The sequence below is a fragment of the Panthera onca genome, chromosome D2 (assembly GCF_046562875.1).
Source record: "Panthera onca isolate mPanOnc1 chromosome D2, mPanOnc1 haplotype 2, whole genome shotgun sequence".
In the NCBI taxonomy this organism is placed as follows: domain Eukaryota; kingdom Metazoa; phylum Chordata; class Mammalia; order Carnivora; family Felidae; genus Panthera; species Panthera onca.
This window is the reverse complement of record NC_138349.1, coordinates 25,482,536-25,508,310: the sequence shown is the minus strand read 5'-3', so window position 1 is coordinate 25,508,310 and position 25,775 is coordinate 25,482,536. Positions and strand designations below refer to the sequence as shown.

Genomic DNA, 25,775 nt, shown 5'->3' with positions numbered 1-25,775 from the left:
CTCCTCTTCTCTCCTTCTCTTACAGAACCATCCATCACCCCAATCTCAATCCATGTTTGGTTGGGTTGACTCTACCCAGGGTTCAAGGGTAGGCATGTGACAGGCCTGATCAATGACAGCTTAGAATTCTCCTGGACATAGTAATTGCCACAGGGGTAGAGAGGTGACCCAAGTAAGTACAATGAGTCTAAATTCCAGGACATTTTTTCCCAGCTGATGTCTTTCCACTAGGGTCACCATGAAGGTAGAAATATAAACTGGAGTTGCAGGAGGCCCCCTTGACATCTCAGGAAAGAGTCTGCATGGAAAAGGTGACAGCAGAGAGGAAACAGAGCCAAGATATGGCCACAAGATATGGCCTTGTTTTCAAGGCCAGCAGCATCATGGGAGCCCCTGAGTTCAGGGGCTTGCCCTTTTAGTTACATGTACAAATACAAACAAATGAGCAGTAACTACAACAACAAAAAAACCTTTTGGTATTTAGGCCTTTTAAGTTGGGTATTTTTTCATTTGTAACCTAAGGGGTCACGACTAGTAGAGTATCACTATGCAGCACTATGCTTGTCATTCTTGGAGTGCAATGATAATAATAATTACAATATTTGAAAATTATACATCAAGAAATGCCATCTAGCATACCTTCTCTGTTTGAATCAGCAACATTTGGTAACTTGGAGAAAACATCATATGTTCCACAGGCTCTTCAACCTGAAGAAAATCCTCTATTTTGTAATGTAAATCTTTAATAATAAAAGAATACACAAAGCCATCCTAGAGACCAAAAAACAATGAGATAAACACAGAAAATCAGCCTCAGTCAATGCATGTATACTTTTCATGTCAAATGAGCTAAAACATATTGGCTACCATCCACAGTTTATTTTGGAATCATCATCAACATTTACATTATCTAGAATGTCCTCTTTATTTAGGCAACTTTTAATCATCTTTCCTGGCCTAGTGTCAATTTTATTTCTTTTGTGACACAAAATTTTGTGACCTAAAATTTTACTGATCTCCCCTTTCTTTGAACTCCTCTAGCATCTATCTTTTTTACCAAATTCTTCATTATACAGGAGGTGGGGCAAATGAAGCAGTTTATCGTATGGCTTATGTATAGCAGTCTCCTTACTTCAAGGAACACTAGCCTTAATGTAATTATTTAATCACTATTATGTGTATTTCTTTTCTCCCTAAATGATTCAAAGGTAGGGCATGTGGTGTTTATTTCCTTTATATCCTCCTTTCGAGTTCCTCTCACAGTGCTAGTACCCAGTAAAAATGGGTTGGTTGGTTGTAAACAGACTTAGGTTAATTTAACTATTCTCAAGATGAATTTGAGTTATTTTTACAGTAGTGAAGAAGCTTTGGACAAATTCATTCATCATTTCTAGATTAGATCCCACTATAACTAAAATAAATGGATTGGTGAGATGGCTGGATTCAGATACTTGAGACCTGGGGGATAAAACACGCAAGGTGTTTTCTCCAAACTCATCACCATTCTCCATAATTCATGGAGCAGATGCTCCCACCACTTTTTAAACTAGTGGGTTTTTTTTAAATTTTATTTTAAAAATAATCTCTCTACCCAATGTGGGGCTTGAACTCACAACCCTGACATCAAGAGTCACAGGCTCTACTAACTGAGCCAGCCAGGTACCCCTAAACTAGGTTTTTAAAAATGCCAAGGATGGGCTTGAGAAGAACAGAGTCAGAAAAGGCTATAAATGCAGACTAAATGTAGGAGGTGAGGGAGTGGGAATAGTCTGTTGCAAGGTTGGTGAGGTGATTATCAACTGAGTGTAGGTGTATGAGCTCCAAACTGCTTCTCATTGGTGGAGCTACATCTTTCACCCTGACATCCTTGCCTAACTACCCTCAGGGTCCTGGAAATGTGATCTCTGGCAATGGAAGAGACAAAGCTAACAGCAGTCTTGGGACATCAACCAGTAGAGCTCAGACTTTAGTGTAGGTTGGCTCCAAACCTTAGCACTAATTACAATACCACAGAAAAGCAATGTGGTCTGACCCCTTTTCATACTTAATTGAGACTGTGTGCTCTAATAAATGATAGCAAAAACTCTGGAGTTTGACACACCTGGGTTCAAGCCTCAACTACCACATTTACTGGCTGGTGAACTCTGTAAGGCTTGGCTCCTTCCTCTGTATAAGGAGGATGTCAATAGTTCCTACTTGATAGGGTCATTACAAAAACCAGTAAGATAATACAAGGAAAGCACTTAGCATGATGCCTGGCACCAAATAAGCACCAAGTAAATGTAGATCATTAATACTAACTCTAATATGAACAATAACAATCTGATACATGTAAGCTAACTGGGTATGCACAAGAAGGTAAGCTGAAGCTTAGACAAAAGGTTCCATGTGTATCTGACAACCTAAGATGTTAAGTGCACAAACAGGCATGAAGTTGGGTGACAGATATTAATTAGGTGTTCTGGGGGACTTGGAGTTTTTAACTCTATTTTTGATTATTTGCAATAGTCTAGATACATGGCAGTTCATTATACTGTTCTACTTTTATATATATTTAAAACATTCTTCATATAAAAAGTTTTATAATAGCAAGCATCCAAAAAGGGAATAATTTTAATTAATAACCAGACAGAACCTGTTGTCCCAAATTATGGCTCATAATAGTAAGTGGCAACAAATGGAAGCTATATATATTCTTGAAAGCAATTAATTTTGAAGAAAAAATACATTACAATTCCAGAAATCAGCACGCCTCCCTTCTGATATGCCATGGTGACTGGACTAATCAGATGACATCCCTCTTTTGGCAAAGAAAAACAAGGTAAAACAGGTGACACATATTTAAAAGTGCAGTACAAAGCAATTAATTTCATTTTCTTTCCTAGTACTAGTCCTTTCTTTGTAATCCATACCAAAAGTCAGCTTTCTATCAGAATATGTGCTATAATGCCTCCCAAGCAATGAATCATAAAAGATGCTCAGCATTGATTATTAATGTAAATCACAGGAATTTTTTTAAAGTTCTGTATCATCAGGTCTGCGTAACTAACACTGTGGAATTATATAGCAAATGCACTTTCTTATTTTAGGGAAGCGTTGTCAGAGATTTTAAGATGCCAGGAAAAAACAAATAAAATGAAACCTAAGTTAGTATCAAGCTGCATACTTAAGGTTTGTACATTTTATGGTATGTAAATTCATATCTCAGTAAATAAACAAAAAAAGGATAAAAAGAAAGTAAAAAGAAAAACGTTCTATAGGAACAAATGTTATTAATAACATATTGCCCTCGGGGGGGGGGGGGAATAACAAAAGTGTTTTACCTTTTATGTAGATAAACCATGACAACTATAAGATCAAAAGCTCACACAGCATCCATCAAATTACTTTTTTACTGTTACATGCTTGGCATTTTGCCAGATGCTAAGAAGCATACTGTCCTTTCCTCCAAAGACTATTCACCTCCCCACAGTTCCTTCTTTTCCAATCCAGGTGACCCTGGATCCGAGGTTCTTATGACTCCTGGCCTGGCCTAGGTACCTGATACTTAGAGCCACCTTCTAGGATTATCCTTTTCTGAATTATGGCTAAACTAATATTCCCATGCACAATTCCAGTTAGGGTACGTCACCAGTCAGGAGTTTTTGATGTCTGCCCACTGTCAGCTCAATTAAGTAGAAACACCTTAGCTGGACATTCAAGGTCAGACATGGTATACATGTCCGTTTGTTCCCCACTAGCCCTGTGTAACACTCAATGCTTTCAGACAAACTGGATCACTTCTTGTATCACAACCTTCCCCAGTTTTCCTTGTCTATGCAGATACCATTGCCAGAAACTCCACCTACCCTCATCTCTGCTTGTGACAACCCAAACTTCAATGGCCATTTCAAATGTCACCTTCAAAATGACTTAACATGGCCTGTTTCCCTCATTTGAATTCACATAGCAATTGGTGAAATTTCTCTTTAATGAAATGATCTTAGTCTACCTGGATGTAATTGTCTACTTGTTTAATTCTCTTCAATAAAATAGAAATCTCTCAAGGGTCGATATTATAAAATCATATATTTGCCACTTATATCACCTCTGAGGCACTTTGTGTGGTATCTTACACATTGCAGAGGCTAGGCAAATATTTATATGAAAGCATTTATAATATACCATGAAAATTATTAGGAATAGTATGCAAGAAGGAAATAGTGAACAATACAAGACTACGCATGATTAAGTCCTAAATTTTGTATAACATATTACAAATGTGACAACAGTTTGGAAATGAAGAACATTGCTTTAGAGTTCATTTTAAAAGGGAGGAGCCAAGATTGTGGAACAGCATGGAAGTTTTTTGTGTGTCTTGCATCCATGAAATACAGCCAGACCGACACTAAGCCATCCTGCACACCTAGAAAACTGATTTGAGGATTAACACAACAATCTGCACAACCTGAACCACACAATTCAGTAGGAATTCACCCCAAAAGAAAAAGCACAAAGAAATGACAGCCAGGGATTTAACCAACACAGATACAAGCAAGATGTCTAAACCAGAATTTAGAATCATGATAATAAGAATACCAGTTGGAGTCGAAAGTAGATGAGAATCCTTTTCTGAGGAGATAAAAGTAAAAACTAGTCAGGATGAAATAAAAAATGCTATAACTGAGCTGCAATCACGGATGAATGCCATGGAAGGAAGGATGGATGAGGCAGAACAGAGAATCAGCGATATAGAGGACAAACTTATGGAGAATAATGAAGCAGAAAAAAAGGGACATTAAAGCAAAAGATCACGATTTAAGAATTAGAGAAATCAGTAACTCATTAAAAAGTAACAACATCAGAATCATAGGGGTCCCAGAAGAGGAAGAGAGAGAAATAGGGGTAGAAGGGTTATGTGAGCAAATCATAGCAGAAAATTTTCCTAACCTGGGGAAAGACAGAGACATCAAAATCCAGGAAGCACAGAGGACCCCCATTAGATTCAACAAAAACCGACCATCAATAAGGCATATCATAGTCAAATTCACAAAATACTCAGGCAAGGAGAGAATCATGAAAGCAGCAAGGGAAAAAAAGTCCCTAACATATAAGGGAAGACAGAGCAGGTTTGCAGTAGACCTATCCACAGAAACTTGGCAAGTCAGAAAGGAGTGGCAGGATATATTCATTTTGCTGAACAGAAAAATATGCAACCAAGAATTCTTTATCCAGCAAGGCTGTCATTCAAAATAGAAGGAGAGAGCAGAAGGGAGTCTCCGGAGTCAAGCGCAGACTAGAGGCCCACGGAAGAGGGTAGGAAGGGCGGCGAGGCGGTGCGCGCTCCACGGACTGGCGGGAGGGAGCCGGGGCGGAGGGGCGGCTCGCCGGCCAAGCAGAGCCCCCGAGTCTGGCTGGCAAAAGCGGAGGGGCCGGACAGACTGTGTTCCGACAGCAAGCGCGACTTAGCGTCTGGGAGGTCATAAGTTAACAGCTCTGCTCGGAAAGCTGGAAGGCTGGAGGACAAAGGGAGGGAGAGCTGCTGAGCCCCTGGACGGCAGAGCTCAGCTTGGCGGGGAACAAAGGCGCCAGCGCCATCTCCCCCGCCCATCCCCCAGCCAAAATCCCAAAGGGAACCAGTTCCTGCCAGGGAACTTGCTCGCTCCGTGCAAACACCCAACTCTGTGCTTCTGCGGAGCCAAACCTCCGGCAGCGGATCTGACTCCCTCCCGCTGCCACAGGGCTCCTCCTGAAGTGGATCACCTAAGGAGAAGCGAGCTAAGCCTGCCCCTCCACCCCCCGTGCACCTTGCCTACCCACCCCAGCTAATACGCCAGATCCCCAGCAACACAAGCCTGGCAGTGTGCAAGTAGCCCAGACGGGACACGCCACCCCACAGTGAATCCCGCCCCTAGGAGAGGGGAAGAGAAGGCACACACCAGTCTGACTGTGGCCCCAGCAGTGGGCTGGGGGCAGACATCTGGTCGGACTGCGGCCCCACCCACTAACTCCAGTTATACACCACAGCACAGGGGAAGTGCACTGCAGGTCCTCACCACGCAAGGGACTCTCCAAAATGACCAAACGGAAGAATTCCCCTCAGAAGAATCTCCAGGAAATAACAACAGCTAATGAACTGATCAAAAAGGATTTAAATAATATAACAGAAAGTGAATTTAGAATAATAGTCATAAAATTAATCGCTGGGCTTGAAAACAGTATACAGGACAGCAGAGAATCTCTTGCCACAAAGATCGAGGGACTAAGGAACAGTCACGAGGAGTTGAAAAACGCTTTAAACGAAATGCAAAACAAAATGGAATCCACGATGGCTCGGCTTGAAGAGGCAGAGGAGAGAATAGGTGAACTAGAAGATAAAGTTATGGAGAAAGAGGAAGCTGAAAGAAAGAGAGATAAAAAAATCCAGGAGTATGAGGGGAAAATTAGAGAACTAAGTGATACACTAAAAAAAAATAATATACGCATAATTGGTATCCCAGAGGAGGAAGAGAGAGGGAAGGGTGCTGAAGGGGTACTTGAACAAATTATAGCTGAGAACTTCCCTGAACTGGGGAAGGAAAAAGGCATTGAAATCCAAGAGGCACAGAGAACTCCCTTCAGACGTAACTTGAATCGATCTTCTGCACGACATATCATAGTGAAACTGGCAAAATACAAGGATAAAGAGAAAATTCTGAAAGCAGCAAGGGATAAACGTGCCCTCACATATAAAGGGAGACCTATAAGACTCGTGACTGATCTCTCCTTTGAAACTTGGCAGGCCAGAAAGGCTTGGCACGATATCTACAGTGTGCTAAACAGAAAAAATATGCAGCCGAGAATCCTTTATCCAAAATAGAAGGAGAGATAAAAAGTTTCCCAGACAAACAAAAATTAAAGGAGTTTGTGACCACCAAACCAACCCTGCAAGAAATTTTAAGGGAGACTCTCTGAGGGGAGAAAAGATGAAAATATAAATACATATATACATACATACATACATACATACATACATACATACATACCATAAGCAACAAAGATTAGAAAGGACCAGAGTACACCACCAGAAACTCCAACTCTACAAGCGTCATAATGGCAATAAATTCATGTCTTTCAGTACTCACTCTAAATGTCAATGGACTCAATGCTCCAATCAAATGACAAAGGGTAAGAGAATGGATAAGAAAACAAGATCCATCTACATGCTGTTTACAAGAGACCCACTTTAGACCTAAAGACACCTTCAGATCGAAAATAAGGGGATGGAGAAACCATCTATCATGCTAATGGTCACCAAAAGAAAGCCAGAGTAGCCATACTTATATCATACAATCTAGACTTTAAAATAAATACTGTATCAAGAGATGCAGAAGGGCATTATATCATAATCAAGGGGTCTATCCACCAAGAAGACATAACACTTGTAAACATTTATGCACTAAATGCAGCAGCCCCCAAATATATAAATCAATTAATCACAAAGAAACTCATCGATAGTAATACCATAAGAGTAGGAGACTTCGGGGCACCTGGGGGGCTCAGTCGGTTAAGCGGCCGACTTCGGCTCAGGTCATGATCTCGCGGTCTGGGAGTTCGAGCCCCGCGTTGGGCTCTGTGCTGACAGCTCAGAGCCTGGAGCCTATTTCAGATTCTGTGTCTCCCTCTCTCTGACCCTCCCCCATTCATGCTCTGATTCTCTCTGTCTCAAAAATAAATAAATGTTAAAAAAAAAATTAAAAAAAAAAAAGAGTAGGAGACTTCAACACCCACTCACAGCAATGGACAGATCGTCTAATCAAAAAATCAACAAGGAAACAATGGCTTTGAAGGACACACTGGACCAGATGGATTTAACAGATATATTCAGAACATTTCATCCTAAATATTCAGAACATTTCATCCTAAAACAGCAGAATACGCATTCTTCTCCAGTGCACGTGGAACGTTCTCCAGAATAGACCATATACTGGGACACAAATCAGCCCTAAGCAAGTACAAAAAGATCAAGATCATACTGTGCATATTTTCAGACCACAATGCTATGAAATTCAAAATCAACCACAAGAAAAAATTGGAAAGGTAACACATACTTGGAGACTGAAGCACATTGTACAAAAGAATGAACGGGCTAACCAAGAAGTTAAAAAGGAAATTAAAAAGTATATGGAAGCCAATTAAAATGATAACATCACAACCCAAAACCTCCAGGATGCAGTAAAGGCGGTCATAAGAGGAAAGTATATAGCAATCCAGGCCTTCCTAGAGAAGGAAGAAATATCTCAGATACACAACCTAATCTTATACCTTAAGAAGCTGGAAAAAGAACAGCAAATAAAACCCAAAGCCAGCAGAAGTCAGGAAATAATAAAGATTAGAGCAGAAATTGATGCTATCGAAACCAAAAAAACAGTAGAACAGATCAATGAAACCAGAAGCTGGTTCTTTGAAAGAATTAACAAAATTGATAAACCGCTAGTCAGTTTGATCAAAAAGAAAAAGGAAAGGACCCAGATAAATAAAATGAAGAATGAAAGAGGAGAGATCACAACCAACACAGCAGAAATAAAAACAATAATAAGAGAATAGTATGAGCAATTATACGCCAATAAAATGGGCAACCTGGAAGAAATGGACAAATTCCTAGAAACACATAAACTACCACAACTGAAACAGAAAGAAGGAGAAAATTTGAACAGACCGATAACCAGTAAGGAAATCAAATTAGTAATAAAAAATCTCCCAAAAAACAAGAGTTCAGGGCCAGATGGCTTTCCAGGGGAATTCTACCAAACATCTAAGGAAGAGTTAACATCTATTCCTTTGAAGCTGTTCCAAAAAATAGAAACGGAAGGAAAACTTCCAAACTCTTTCTATGAAGCCAACATTACCTTGATTCCAAAACCAGACACAGACCCCACTAAAAAGGAGAACTATAGACCTATTTCCCTGATGAACATGCATGCAAAAATCCTCAACAAGATATTAGCCAACCGTATCCAACAATACATTAAAAGAATTATTCACCATGACCAAGTGGGATTTATACCTGGGATGCAGGGCTGGTTCAGTATCCGCAAAACAATTAACGTTATTCATCACATCAATAAAAGAAAGGACAAGAACCATATGATCCTCTCAATAGATGCAGAAAAAGCATTTGACAAAATACAGCATCCTTTCTTGATAAAAACCCTCAAGAAAGTAGGGATAGAAGGAGCATACCTCAAGATCATAAAAGCCATATATGAATGACCCAATGCCAATATCATCCTCAATGGAGAAAAACTGAGAGCTTTCCCCCTAAGGTCAGGAACAAGACAGGGATGTCCACTCTCGCCGCTGTTATTCAACATAGTATTGGCAGTCTTAGCCTCTGCAATCAGACAACACAAAGAAATAAGAGGCATCCAAGAGGAGGATGCCAGGAGGAGGTCAAACTTTCACTCTTCACAGATGACATGATACTCTATATGGAAAACCCAAAATATTCCACCCAAAAACTGCTAGAATTGATTCATGAATTCAGCAAAGTTGCAGGATATAAAATCAATGCACAGAAATCAGTTGCATTCCTATACACCAACAATGAAGCAACAGAAAGAGAAATAAAGGAATTGATCCCATTTACAATGGCACAAAAAAACCATAAAATACCTGGGAATAAATCTAACCAAAGAGGTGAAAAATGTATACACTGAAAACTATAGAAAGCTTATGAAAGAAACTGAAGAAGACACACAAAAAAAATAGAAAAAGATTCCATGCTCCTGGATAGGAAGAACAAATATTGTTAAAATGTCGATACTACCTAAAGCAATCTACATATTCAATGCAATCCCTATCAAAATAACACCAGCATTCTTCACAGAGCTAGAACAAATAATCCCAAAATTTGCATGGAACCAGAAAATACCCCAAATAGCCAAAGCAATCTTGATAAAGAAAACGAAAGCAGGAGGCATCACAATCCCGGACTTCAAGTTATACTACAAAGCTGTAATCATCAGGATAGTATAGTACTGGCACAAAAACAGACACTCAGATCAATGGAACAGAATAGAGAACCCAGAAATAGACCCACAAATGTACGGCCAACTAATCTTTGACAAAGCAGGAAAGAATATCCAGTGGAATAAAGACAGTTTCTTCAGCAAGTGGTACTGGGAAAACTGGACAGCGACATGCAGAAGAATGAACCTGGACCACTTTCTTATATCATACACAAAGATAAATTCAAAAATACCTAAATGTCAGACAGGAAGCCATCAAAATCCTCGAGGAGAAAACAGGCAAAAACCTCTTTGATATTAGCCGCAGCAACTTCTTACTCAACACGTCTCCAGAGACAAGGTAAGCAAAAGCAAAAATGAACTACTGGGACCTCATCAAAATAAAAAGCTTCTCCACAGTGAAGGAAACAATCAGCAAAACTAAAAGGCAACCAACAGAATGGGAGAAAGAATTTGCAAACGACATATCAGATAAAGAGTTAGTATCCAAAATCTATAAAGAACTTATCAGACTCAACACCCAAAAAACAAATAATCCAGTGAAGAAATGGGCAAAAGACATGAATAGACACTTCTCCAAAGAAGACATCCAGATGGCCAACTGACACATGAAAAAATGCTCAACATCACTCATCATCAGGGAAATACAAATCAAAACCCCAATGAGATACCACCTTAGACCTGTCAGAATGGCTAACATTAACAACTCAGGCAACAACAGATGTTGGCAAGAATATGGAGAAAGAGGATCACTTTTGCATTGTTGGTGGTAATACAAGCTGGTGTAGCCACTCTAGAAAACAGTATGGAGGTTCCTCAAAAAACTAAAAATAGAACCACCCTATGATCCAGCAATTGCACTACTAGGCATTTATCCAAGGGATACAAGTGTACTGTTTCAAAGGGACACATGCACCCCCATGTTTATAGCAGCACTATCAACAATAGCCAAAGTATGGAAAGAGCCCAAATGTCCATTGATGGATGAATGGATAAAGAAAATGTGGTATATATATACAATGGAGTACTACTTGGCAATCAAAAAGAGTGAAATCTTGCCATTTGCAACTACGTGGATGGAACTGGAGGTTATTATGCTAAGTGAAATTAGAGAAAGACAAATATCATACGACTTCACTCATATGAGGACTTTAAGAGACAAAACAGATGAACATAAGGGAAGGGAAACAAAAATAATATAAAAACAGGGAGGGGGACAAAACATAAAAGACTCATAAATATGGAGAACAAACAGGGTTACTGGAGGGGTTGTGGGAGGGGGTATGGGCTAAATGGGTAAGAGGCACTAAGGAATCTACTGAAATCATTGTTGCACTATATGCTAACTAATTTAGATATAAATTTAAAAAATAAAAAATTAAATTAAAAAAAAGAATTTGTTTTAAAAAAACATATAGGTGCTAATCTGTAGCAATCTCTGGGATTTAACTCTGGAGCCAAAGGATGAGTAAAACACAGTTCTTGACTTCAAAGAATTGATGTCTAGTGGGAAACACAGACATGCACATGGGACACTGTGAAAGCACAGGATGAGGCTCTACCAAGGGAGCAAGTCTCAATGAATCCCATACAGGATCACTGAATTTCACCCTAAGGTTGGAGTGAAGACAGGGAAGGATCCACTGAGGATGACCTCATCAGGTAGACCAGGAAGAGAAGGGCATCTTAGACAAAGATAACTACAAATGCCAGCAGGCAGAATTTGGAGGCAGCACAGGAATGATGAGAACTGCTCCAAGGCTTATGTGCGAGAAGCTGGAACTGGGAAGGCAGGCCACAAAAGGGGTTCACTTTGTAGAGAGCTATGGGATGGCATTGTGGAGGCAAGGTTAAAGAGAATTTAGCCTGGAGGGTACAGGTGACAGTGAAAGGAAGCCAGGGTTGGGGCAGGAAAGTCAAACCTAATGGCTTCAATGAAGTCTAAGCCAGGGAATGGGAGTAAGAGTAGATGAGGGGCACTGTCCTAGGGGAAACTTGCTGTAGGTGGTGGTATTGAGCTGGGAACTCAAGGATTCAGAGAGTAAATCGGCAAGAGGGTGAGCTAGGAGGCATGTCTGTGAAAAGACAGGAAGAAATTACTGGCTAGATCAGCAAACTCAATCTGGGGAGTAGAAGGAAACAATATAAATAGAGCAGGTAGGATCAGATTAGAGAGAGTGTAGAATCAAGGCAAAGCAGTCACTGAATTGCATGTTGAAATGGTCTTCAAGGGGGCGCCTGGGTGGCTCAGTCGGTTAAGCGTCCGACTTCGGCTCAGGTCATGATCTCACGGTCCGTGAGTTCAAGCCCCGCGTCGGGCTCTGTGCTGACAGCTCAGAGCCTGGAGCCTGTTTCAGATTCTGTGTCTCCCTCTCTCTCTGCCCCTCCCCTGTTCATGCTCTGTCTCTGTCTTAAAAATAAATAAACGTTAAAAAAAAATTTGAAATGGTCTTCAAGAAGGACAGTTTGGCAAGGATGAGATGCCTGCTTTGGGTTAGTGTAGATTAAGGCCAATGAAGTCAGTCCTAAGGTTGCTGCAGAAATCAAGAAGTGAAATAACAAGAGGAATGGAGACTGGAATAAGTGGAATGGAGAGTGCATTGCAAAAAGTGGGGAGCTCGCAATGACCAGTCTCCCTTCTCAAAAGGTCTATACCTAGCTCCTAGACCCAAAAGGTCTATACCTAGCTAATGAGTGGACATTAGCTTCTGTGACTAAGCGCAACCCTGGCCACAGCTGATGGGACCAGGAATGGACAGCAGATCTAAGGAAAATAAATCCAATTCTCTTAGAAATTCTAATCAAGAAACACAAGATAATTTTCAAGATGGCAGTTAAACTTAAAAGAGGTCATTGTGGAAAAAGGCCTTGAAAGGGGTGGAGGGCAGGAAAGGGCATAATTTGTTGATTAAACAAAATAGGCATATGTATGGGAAAGGATATAGCATAGTAGCTAATAACTTGAACTCTGGCATTCCCTATCAAAATAATGTCAGCATTCTTCACAGGGCTGGAACAAACAATCCTAAATTTGTATGGAACCAGAAAAAATCCCAAATAGCCAAAGCAATCCTGAAAAACAAAACCAAAGCTGGAGGTATCACAATTCCGGACTTCAAGCTGTATTACAAAGCTATAATCATCAAGATAGTATGGTACTGGCACAAAAACAGACACATAGATCAATGGAACAGAATAGAGAACTCAGAAATGGACCCACAAATGTATGGCCAATTTATCTTTGACAAAGCAGGAAAGAATATCCAGTGGAAAAAAAGACAGTCTCTTCAGCAAATGGTGCTGGGAAAACTGGACAGCAGCACACAGAAAAATGAACCTGAACCACTTTCTTATACCATATACAAAAAAAACCTCAAAACAGATAAAAGACCTAAATGTAAGACAGGAAGCCATCAAAATCCTCAAGGAGAAAACAGGCAAAAACCTCTTTGATCTTGGCCGCAGCAACTTCTTACTTGACATATCTCCAGAGGCTAGGGAAACAAAAGCAAAAAAGGACTATTGGGACCTCATCAAGATAAAAAGTGAAGGAAAAAATCAGCGAAACTAAAAGGCAACTGACAGAATGGGAAAAGATATTTGCAAATGACATATCAGATAAAGAGTTAGTATACAAAATCTATAAAGAACTTATCAAACTCAACACCCCAAAAACCAAATATTCCAGGGAAGAAATGGCCAAAAGACATGAATAGACACTTCTCCAAAGAAGACACCCAGATAGCTAACAGACACATGAAAAGATGCTCAATATCACTCATCAACAGGGAAACAGAAATCAAACCCACAACGAGATACCACCTCACACCTCTCAGAATGGCTAAAATTAACAGATGTTGGTGAGGATGTGGAGAAAGAACGCTTTTGTACTCCTGGTGGGAATGCACTCCAGTGCAGCCACTCTGGAAAACAGTATGGAGGTTCTTCAAAAAATTAAAAATAGAACTACCCTATGGCTCAGCAATTGCACTACTAGGTATCTATCCAAGGGATACAGTTGTGCTGATTCAAAGGGACACATGCACCCCAATGTTTACAGGAGCACTATCGAGAATAGCCAAAATATGGAAAGAGCCCAAATGTCCATTGAAGGATGAATGGATTAAGAAGATGTGGTATACAAAAGGCCCCGAATAGCCAAAGTAATTTTGAAGAAGAAGACCAAAGCAGGAGGCATCAAATCCCAGACTTTAGCCTCTACTACAAAGCTGTCATCATCAAGACAGCATGGTATTGGCATAAAAACAGACACATAGACCAATGGAATAGAATAGAAACCCCAGAACTAGACCCACAAACGTATGGCCAACTCATCTTTGACAAAGCAGGAAAGAACATCCAATGGAAAAAAGACAGTCTCTTCAACAAATGGTGCTGGGAGAACTGGACAGCAACATGCAGAAGGTTGAAACTAGACCACTTTCTCACACCATTCACAAAAATAAACTCAAAATGGATAAAGGACCTGAATGTGAGACAGGAAACCATCAAAACCTTAGAGGAGAAAGCAGGAAAAGACCTCTCTGACCTCAGCCGTAGCAATCTCTTACTCGGCACATCCCCAAAGGCAAGGGAATTAAAAGCAAAAGTGAATTACTGGGACCTTATGAAGATAAAAAGCTTCTGCACAGCAAAGGAAACAACCAACAAAACTAAAAGGCAACCAACGGAATGGGAAAAGATATTTGCAAATGACACATCGGACAAAGGGCTAGTATCCAAAATCTATAAAGAGCTCATCAAACTCCACACCCGAAAAACAAATAACCCAGTGAAGAAATGGGCAGAAAACATGAATAGACACTTCTCTAAAGAAGACATCCGGATGGCCAACAGGCACATGAAAAGATGTTCAACGTCGCTCCTTATCAGGGAAATACAAATCAAAACCACACTCAGATACCACCTCATGCCAGTCAGAGTGGCCAAAATGAAGAAATCAGGAGACTATAGATGCTGGAGAGGATGTGGAGAAACAGGAACCCTCTTGCACTGTTGGTGGGAATGCAAATTGGTGCAGCCGCTCTGGAAAGCAGTGTGGAGGTTCCTCAGAAAATTAAAAATAGACCTACCCTATGACCCAGCAATAGCACTACTAGGAATTTATCCAAGGGATACAGGAGTACTGATGCATAGGGGCACCTGTACCCCAATGTTTATAGCGGCACTCTCAACAATAGCCAAATTATGGAAAGAGCCTAAATGTCCATCAACTGATGAATGGATAAAGAAATTGTGGTTTATATACACAATGGAATACTACGTGGCAATGAGAAAAAATGAAATATGGCCTTTTGTAGCAACATGGATGGAACTGGAGAGTGTGATGCTAAGTGAAATAAGCCATACAGAGAAAGACAGATACCATATGGTTTCACTCTTATGTGGATCCTGAGAAACATAACAGAAACCCATGGGGGAGGGGAAGGAAAAAAAAAAAAAAAAAGAGGTTAGAGTGGGAGAGAGCCAAAGCATTAGAGACTGTTAAAAACTGAGAACAAACTGAGGGTTGATGGGGGGTGGGAGGGAGGGCAGGGTGGGTGATGGGTATTGAGGAGGGCACCTTTTGGGATGTGCACTGGGTGTTGTATGGAAACCAATTTGACAGTAAATTTCATATATTAAAAAATAAAAAAAAAAAAAATAAAAGAAGAAAAAAACAAAAAAAAAAAAAAAAAAAGAAGATGTGGTATATATATAGATATACAATGGAATATTGCTTGGCAATAAAAAAGAATGAAATCTTACAATTTGTAACAACAAGGATGGAACTAGAGTGTATTATACTAAGTGGCATAAGTCAGTCAGAGAAAGACAAATATCATATGATTTCACTCGTGTGGAATTTAAGATATAAAACAGATGAACATAAGGGAAGGGAAGCAAAAATAATATAAAAACAGAGAGGGATACAAACCATAAGAGACTCTTAAAACAGAGAACAAACTGAGGGTTGCTGGTGGGGTGTTGGGTGGGGATATGGGTTAAATGGGCAAGGGGCATTAAGGAGGGCACTTGTTGGGATGCGCACTGGGTGTTATATGTAAGTGATGAATCACTAAAGTCTATTCCTGAAGTCATTATTACACTAAATGATAACTAACTTGGATTTAAATTTTAAAAACAATAAAATAAAATAACTTGGACTCTGAAGTTCTTTTAAGTAGGCTTCATGTCCAGTGCAGAGCCCAATGTGGGGCTTGATTTCATGACCCTGAGATGAAGACGTGAGCTGAGATCAAGTGTTGGACGCTTGGGGTGCCTAGGTGTCTCAGTCGGTTAAGTGTCTGAATCTTGGTTTTGGCTCAGGTCATGATCTCATGGTTCCTGAATTTGAGCCCCATGTTGGGCTCTGTGCTAACAGTGTGGAGCCTACTTGGGATTCTCTCTCTCTCCCTCTCCCTCTGCCCCTACCCTGCTCATGCACTCTCTCTTTCTCTCAAAATAAATAAGCTTAAAAAAAAAAGAGTTAGACACTTAACCAACTGAGCCACCCAGGTGCCCCAATGGACTCCGAAGTCTTACTGCTTGTGTTCAGGTATTAGTTCCACAGTTTACCAGTTATGTGAATTTGGGAATTTTCCTTAACCTCTCAATGCTTACATTTTTTTCATCTTTCTCATGGAGATGAAAATGTATCTCTTTATAAAGTTGTTTTGAGGATTACATGAAATATACACATAGGGTGCAGCAGAATGCCCAGAGCACAGAACACTAGCTAGAAGGAACATGCACAAGACTTGGTAATTAACTATGGGATAAAGGAAAAGAAAGAATCAAAGAGGTCTCCAAGCAAGAGAAAAATAAGGAACAAACATCCATTTTCAAGTGTAAAACCATCACCAGTGGCTACATTTCTGGGAATAATGAAACAAAGTAGTTTCTTACCCCTTGATGTCGTATCTTCTATCTTATTAAGTATAGTCACCTTCAAGGTTTCTGCATTAACCATTAAAAGATGACCCTCTTCACAGCCAATGTATAGGTCATTTGTTGGAGTCCAGCAATGCATAGTTGGGTGAAGCAAAGGATATAGATCGTCTTTAGGCTTTAGGAAAAGATTAGAAACCTTGTGTTAACAACATTTATGGCTGTGGTACCAGGTGGCTCATTCAGTTAAGCGGCGGACTTGAGCTGAGGTCATGATCTAGCAGTCTGTGAGTCAGAGACCCTCATCTGGCTCTGTGCTGACAGCTCAGAGCCTGGAGCCTGCTATGGATTCTGTGTCTCCCTCTCTCTCTGCCCCTCCCCCACTTGCACTCTGTCTCTCTTTCTCTCTCTCAAAAATAAATAAATATTAAAAAAAAGAGAGAGAGAGAGACAACATTCATGGCTTAAGAGCCAGAGAAATACCCAACAGAATAACTTCCAGAAAGAAACAAATGAATATGGACTTATATCCTTTCAATTCATTGGTCCTGTTTGCCAAGAGCTAAGTGAACTTACCATTCCTTGCTCCACTTATCATTCTGTATTTTAATCCACTAAGAATATATAAGATGGTCTTGCCAGCATATTTGGAGTTCTAGTGTCACAGGGTTTCATGAAAATTTTAAGTAATAACTCCTACACTGCTTCTTGGTAGACTTTTTTGCTATCTCGAATCTAAGAAAGACGTTGTCTAGCTAAAATCACCCTTTCTGAGGAAAACTTTTGTCATCATTTCACCCTCCTGATTCTGCAGGGGGCACAGATATGATTTTCCTCGAGTGGTTATGGAGAAGTTGACCCAGATCCTCTGGCATAGTTTTTAGGGGAAATGAAAAGAGGACACGTGCCTGGTTTTGGTGGCCTAATTTGGTTCATGAAACATCCTATGTGATTTTGATACCATGAAAAACTCAAAGAGAAAGACACAACATCTACAGAATGTGCCTAAAAGAAAAGCTGGCTTTGGGAAGTAAGAACAATATGGACCAAGGATGTAAGGCAAACTTTTCCTGTAAAGGACCAGGTAGTGAATATTTTAGGCTTTGTGGACCACATAGGTCTCTGTCACATATCCCTTTTATTTTTTTTTAAACACCCCAATAAAAAATGCAAAAACCATTCTTAGCTTGGGGCCATATAAAAACTGGCCACAGTTTGTTGATCTCTGCCTTAGACGGTAATACCTCAGTAATATGGCCCCTGCAGCTTTAAATACTCATGTTCCACAGGGGACACGCTCTTCTGCCAGCACAGAGCAGGTCTCCTCATAAGTTAAGGCCTCCCTGCTTTCCTTCCTGGAGGTCAAGGCAGCTGTGGCAGCTATTTTGGGCATATGCCCCACAGCACTGATTAAAACTATGAATTCAGAATACATAACACAGGACTGCTTCCTTTCTAGTTAAACAAATCAAATATACTAGTTTACTTACTTAGTTATTACTGTCTGAGCTTTTGGTTATACTATAGCACTGTTTAGAATTGCATTAGCTAGAAAGTAATGTTTTTGTTATCTTTAGGATCCTTACACCCATTGGAACAGAAAAAAATTTTAATAAGCTATTGGCCAAATTAACGGAATTTTTGAATACCTTGAGACCTCCATGTTTATTTCATTCTTTCATTCACTTTTTAATTCATCTAAAAAATATTTATTAAACACTTACTACATTCCAGGTACTGTTCTAGGCACAGGGATGTAGCAGTGAACAAAACAGACACACACACACACACAAATCTCTGCCCTCATGGGGCTTATGTCCTGGTGAAGGGAAACAGAATAAAAATAAGCTAAGAAGTTAACCATATAGAATATTATATGTTGGCAAATGCTGTGGATAAACATAAAGCAGAAGTTGGAATAGGTTCTACAGTTGGGGAATACTGCAAACCTATTAAACAGTGATTTTTCCATTAGAAACTCCTCAATATATACAAGCTACCTTTCTAATAAATACTCAATTACTTGAACAATGTAGTATATACTGTTCTTTTAATTTAGGAATGATTTGTAGGTCCAAGGTAAAGCAGGTATACTGCTGTCAAAGTATTTCTACTAGATTCTCAACAGACATAAATTTGTTACATAACTTGTATTTAAACATTTATTGGATGTTGCTGATATACCAGGCATTGTGCCAAGTCCTAAGGGAGCCCTCTTCTCAACAGGATGATCACTTAGGTGAGGGAAGAAGTATTAACAAATATCAGAATCAGGAAACATGATAGGTTATAGCAGAGGAATGTTTAAATATCACGGGAGTGTTGATGAGAAAGCAATTGGTTCTTTTTGGTGGAGTGAACAAAGTATGGAGAAAGAGTTATCATTTGGAATGGACCTTGATGACTAAGGCAAAAATCCTACATAGCAGCAGTCACCATGATAATTTTTTAAAAGGATATATATTTTTTAATATAATTTATTGTCAAATTGGTTTCCATACCACACCCAGTGCTCATCCCAACAAGTGCCCTCCTCAATGCCCATCACCCATTTTCCCCTCTCCCCCAACCCCATCAAACCTGTTTGTTCTCAGTATCCAGGAGTCTCTTATGGCTTGCCTCCCTCCCTCTCTGTAACTTTTTTTTCTCCTTGCCCTCCCCCATGGTCTTCTATTAAGTTTCTCAAGATCCACATATGAGTGAAAACATATGGTATCTTTCTCTGACTGACTTATTTCACTTAGCATAATACCCTCCAGTTCCATCCACGTTGCTGCAAATGGTGGGCATGAAATAGATCAATCATTGACCAAAGTCAATATATCAGAGTATAAGCATATATAAATCAATCATTGACCAAAATCAATATATCAGGGTATAAGGATATATTGACTTTGGTCAATGATTGATCTATTTCATGCCCTCATAGCCTTGGATTGTTAAAAAATAAATACTGGATTAATAATCTGGCCACCCTATGGGCCAAAAAGGGGGGCAAAACCACTCAAAAGGATTAAACTGCTGCTGATTAGTGACACATTTGTGGTGTCTAATTGAGATTTGACTCCTAGGGAAGAGTCACTCACTGAATGCCATTATTTAATCACGATTATTTAAAAGTTTCTTGGGTTGTCTTGATGACATCTAACCTTAGGCTATATATTACAAAGGGACAGACTCTTACCTGGTATGGCAATGGGCTGAAAAACCTTTTAAAAACCCCACACATATCTAGTTCTCACATCAGTGAATCTATGGGTATGCAACGGAAAGTGAGGATTACAACTTGGAGTTTTCTGGCCTTAATATGTTAAACTAGTATTGTGTGTGGCTTTTCTTACTTTAAGATAAACCTGGGCTTGTCTTTCTATTACTCTCTTCATCAATAAATATGTTCTGTGCCATTGAAAAATGAATGTGATATTATATGGATTATGTGAGCAGAAGCAATAATTTTAAATTCTAAAAATTCTGAAATTTTAAAAGAAAATAGTGTTTAAAAATATTTGTTGATAATGCCACCCCATTGTTCAGCTCTCTGGAATCACAAATCAAAAATTTTGGTCACTTGAAGACCGAACATGAAAATTTTGAGTCTAACTCAATATTGCTTTAGAAAATGTAAGCATCTGGGGTGCCTGGGTGGCTCAGTCGGTTAAGCCTCTGACTTCGGCACAGGTCATGATCTCACGTTTTGTGGGTTCGAGCCCTGTGTCGGGCTCTGTGCTGACAGCTAAGGGCCTGGAGCCTGCTTCAGATTCTGTGTTTCCCTCTCTCTCTGCCCCTCCTCTGCTTGTGTGCTCTCTGTCTCTCTGAAAAATAAACATTAAAAAAAATGAAAAAAGAAAAAAGAAAATGTAAGCATCCAAATATGTTTCAGAATACTTGAGTTTATAAAAGGAATTCCTATTTACTTACTTCTATTGTTCTTAAGGTAGATGGAAAAAGAAAACTGGACACTTGAGATTAAATTCATTATCTTGGATCCAGTTTCTGCCCAGATAACATCTGCCTTTGATTTTCCCCCATGGTACTGCTAGATACTGTTTCTCATGCCTTAAATAGATTGTGTAATGTGAGGCAGGCCTATAATGTTGGCTACAAGAGACATAATGGTAGTATTTAATGTTTATAATTTTGCAAAAGTTCATAGCTTATCAATTTTTAAGACTCCTCTTATACAGATCAATTCATTACTGATTTCTTTGCCATTGGTTGATACCCAAGTCACAAGAAATGTCATTCAAACAAAGGAAAAGAATCAAGACATTTGAGATCTATTTTTGGTTATGCTTCCACTCATTGTATAGACATTAATCAATGTTTTAGCCATTTTTCTCACCTTACTTATCTATAAGATAAAAAAGTAAATATTGGAAAGCTTAATTTACAGTACAAATGTAAAGTACATGCTTTCTTAATATTCCCTGTGTGATTTTAAAATGTGGAACTTTAGGAGCACCTGGGTGGCTCAGTTTGTTAAATGTCCAACTCTTGATTTCAGCTCAGGTTATGATCTCATGGTTCGTGGGTTCAAGTACCATATTGGGCTCTGTGCTGAGAGTGCACAGCCTGCTTGGGATTCTCTCTCTCCCTCTCTCACTGCCCTTCCCCTGTGCACATGTGCACTCTCTCTCTCTCTCTCAAAAATAAATAAATAAAATAAAATAAATAAAAATGTCAAACTTTAGCATTAAAATTCTGTTTTCAGAAAAAAAAGGTTAAAATTCACTGAGTATAAAAGTCCTAGAAAACAAAGATGTCTGTTTATTATGAGCATTAAAAAAAATGGTGACTCCACATTTCAGTACTTAATGAAAGCATTTTATAGCATTTTTCAAATGATAAAGACAGATGCCTGAATTTTACATATTTTATGTAGGGTTCATCCTGCTGGTGCAAATGTGAAAGATGAGGGCTCCTACAGAATTTTACTGCAGAAGAGAAGATTCAAGATAGTTGAAAATGTGGGTTTCTAGGCATCAAATACTAAACGTAGAAACATTTTTTTCAAGTTGTAAACCCTGATGGTTCATCTATTTGTATTTACTTTGCTGCCCCACTGTGGCTGAGCGTGGTTGTATTTCTAAGGCTAGCATTTGTCCTCTTAAAAGGAATTGGTGGTTTTCAGTATTGAAAAAGTGAATAATTGTCATCCTTTAGAGGAAATACTAAGAGCATACACAACCTTTTCTCTTGGTGGAAATTTTTAACAAACTAATTACCATGTTGAATTATTTTTAACATCTATATCTCAGTTCTCTTTGGTGGACAAAAACATTTGGGAGCTTCACTTCCTTCATCCTTGGCTTGGAGTTTTAACACAATCATTAGGCTTAGCCTAACGGAGCTCCTCACCTTCATGCCAAAGGCCTTGAGTGAGCTCCCCGCCTACCTCTTGACCTACAACTGCAGATCCCCCTCATTTACTGTGCTGTAGCCACCACAAGTTTTCTTAGCTCTTCAAACACACTGATTTATTTTCTTCCCCCAGGGCCTTTGTACCTACAGTACCCTCTGACTGAACATTCTTGACCCTGTTTGTAGCACTGAGTCTCCTTGTCCTTTAGGTCTCAGTGTAAATGTCATCTCCCCAGTGGTCTTCCTTGACCAACATATGTTAATCTCTTCCTCACTTCCATCTCTTCCCCCATTTTTCCCATTATAATAATTATTACATTTTGCAATGATTTAATGTATCTCTTTATTCGTTGTTGTTGTTTTGTCTCCGATAGAATATAAGCTCCAAAGGGTCGGGATTATGCCTGGTTGGTCATCATGTGATCCCATTGCCTAAAACAGTGCCTGCTACATAGAAGAAGCTTGATATGTATGTTGACTTGAATGAGTGTGTAGCTGTTAACAAACTCCCTTCAGAAACTTTCTTCCATGGCCTTGTTCTCTCTTGGCTTTGTCCTTACTTCTGTGATTATTCTTTCTCAGACTCTTCTACTAACTCTCAACTCTTAACAAATCGGTTTCCTCTCTGGCTGTCTTGCCTGGCACCATTTCTCTCCTTTCTATCATCCCTCCCCTGCTCCAGTCCTCCACTATTCCCTCTGTGGTAATGACTCTGGCTTCTGTGTTTCCAGCCCTGCCTTCTACACCCCAGCAACAGGTCTGATGGCCCAATTTCTACCTGGCACCTATATCTGGATGCCTTCCCAGCATCCCAAATTCAGTATGTCCAAAAATGAAATCAGGTCCCAGCTATCTATTTCTATTATCAGTGTCATCATCCTCCCAGTCAACCAACCTCCCAGTCATCATCCTCCCAGAGACTTCATTTCTCATGGTCTCCAGGGCTAATCTGTATTAAAAACCCAGGATGATCTTCTCTCTATCCTGCATGTCTCATGAGATGGTTATGAGAATCAAACAGACAAACAGGAAGAGGTGCCAGGTAATTACCCTGAAAGTTTCTGCCTCTTCTCCTACTAGCCCAGCAATGGCTGACAGTGGGAGCACCGGTCCATAGATAAGATCCTTGGGCAACGAGGTGGGGAAAATTACATCTGTTTCGTTATAAAATGACCCGTCTTCCATAGGTAGTTTTACTGACCTTTAGGAAAAAGAGAAATCAGAATAATCATTAACAAAAACTAGTCACTGATGGAGCAACTGCATTTTGGTGATAAACAAGGTGGGGAGGTAATGTAACTTGTAAAAAACAAACACGCAACCAAACCAGATAAACACCAAATAGTAGATTTAAAAATACATATCGCGGGGCGCCTAGGTGGCTCGGTCGGTTAAGCGTCCGACTTCAGCTCAGGTCATGATCTCACGGTCTGTGAGTTCGAGCCCCGCTTCGGGATCTGTGCTGACAGCTCAGAGCCTGGAGCCTGTTTCAGATTCTGTGTCTCCCTCTCCCTCTGCCCCTCCCCTGTTCATGCTCTGTCTCTGTCTCAAAAATAAATAAACGTTAAAAAAAAAAACAACATACCGCAAAAGGACAAGTAATGCAGTTATAAATTAAGCACACAGGGATTTTTGAAAATTTTCAAAGTTAATATCTAAAGCTGGGATTGTACAGGCAGGGGTCAGGCAGGCGATGCGTAGCCAGGTGGGGGACTGTGGCAAATGGGAAAGTGTGTTCCCTCCAAAAGGTGGTAGGTGCCACTCAGTTCTAGCCAAGAGGGTTTGTTGAGAATTGTGGTTCCAGAATTTTGAAAGACTATCATAATCTGGATATTTATGAGAAATCTCTCAAGTATTAAATGTTGGCAATCAATTCAAATAAAAATCAATGTGGGCCAAAATAAACGTACAGATCTTCCTTGATTTATGATGGGGTTATGTCCCAATAAAGCCATCATAAGTTGAAAATACCCTACCTAAGTCAAAATGAATTTCATACATCTAATCTACTGAACATCATAGTTTAGTCTACCCTCCCATAAATGTACTCAGAATACCTATATTAGCTAGGCAAACTACATTAGTTGCCAACCTACAGTTGGGCAAAATCATCTAACACAAAGCCATTTATTTATTCATTCATTCATTTATTTATGTTTATTTATTTATTTTGAGAGAGAGAGAGAGAGAGAGAGAGAGAGAGAGAGAGACGGGGCAGAGAGAAGGAGAGACAGAATCCCAAGCAGACATCAGCACACAGCCCCATGCAGGGCTTGAACTCACGAACCCGTGAGATCACAACCTCAGCTGAGATCAAGAGTTGGATGTTTCACCAACTGTGCCACCCAGGCACCCCCACAAAGCCTATTTTATAATGAAGTGCTGAATATCTCAAGTAACTTCTTGAATATTATGATGAAGGTAAAAAACAGAATGGTTGTAAAGGTGCGGGATGGTGGTCAGCGCACAGGTTAGCTACCCTGTGATCACGTGGCTGACTATAAGCTGCAGCTGCCACTGCCTAGCATCGTGAGAGTTTTGTACCATGTATCTCCAGCCTGGGAAAAGAGCAAAATTCAAAATGTGAAGTATGGTTTCTATTGAATGTATATCACTTTGACAACATCCCAAAGTCAAAAAATCTTAAGTAGAACCATCCTAAGTCAAGGACCATCTGTACATGTAGGTTGTATTTAGCTACCTTTACAACCTCCAATATCAAGAATTCATTTTCAAATATACCATACATCTACTTTTAATCCATAATACAGCTATAAAACGGCATTTGAAGAATTCATGGCTTTATGCCTTAAATTTAAAACTTCCTTGGTTATGTTTTATGAATGATAAATAATTTTAAAAACGGATCATATAAAAACAGTACCTACTATTCAAATATAAGGCTTCAATGTTTTCTAATCCTGCTGGCTTTCGGAACCACGACAATCCACTCACTTTGCCTCTCACTTTAGCTACTTATAGAAAAGTCACAACTCAACATTCAGAACTAGAAGAGAATATTCAAGGCAAGCAAAAGGAGAGAATACTGGGACCAATTACTTGCCCACCTTGGCAAGGATTTGATAGAGACATTACCCATTTTATGAATGTCTCTGCCTTGAGACAGATTTGATTATTCGTTGGGTTCTTATAAAAGTGAAATTGAGACATAAAGGGTACAGAACAGAAAGAGGTGTCTTTTTTAGGATTCTCCATTTAGAAAACTTTACATTTTTCTTAAGGCGGCAATTTTTCAAAAATTGCAATTTCAAGGATGTATATACCCAGCATCAACTTAGTCTTTGACTTTGTGGAATACATTGAGAATAGTCAGTTCAGAGGCACCTTGAGTCTTTAAACTCCTTTAACAAAGGCACCATCATCATCAGCTATTTCCAGGACATTGGTCACAAATTTCTTTTTGACCCAGTTCTATTTAAGCAGGTAATTCCCATGACTCCACTATATGCAACTACCCTTTTGTTTGGAGGTTATGTGAATGAAGGTATAATCCATATGTTTTCCATATCTAAA

General features: G+C 39.6%; 1 protein-coding gene across 2 annotated transcripts in view; it reads right to left on the bottom strand.

Moving 5' to 3' along the window:
- The window catches only part of CFAP43 (cilia and flagella associated protein 43), a 128,588-nt gene that overhangs the window by 90,564 nt on the left and 12,249 nt on the right, over nucleotides 1–25,775 (bottom strand). For both annotated transcript variants that reach the window (XM_060641555.3, XM_060641552.3), the window contains exons 5-8: nucleotides 23,292–23,442; nucleotides 16,899–17,058; nucleotides 2,733–2,800; nucleotides 640–771 (exon numbers count right to left, since the gene is read on the bottom strand). In XM_060641555.3, the coding sequence (XP_060497538.3) occupies nucleotides 640–771; nucleotides 2,733–2,800; nucleotides 16,899–17,058; nucleotides 23,292–23,442 (511 nt within the window). The remainder of the gene's footprint in view (nucleotides 1–639; nucleotides 772–2,732; nucleotides 2,801–16,898; nucleotides 17,059–23,291; nucleotides 23,443–25,775) is intronic.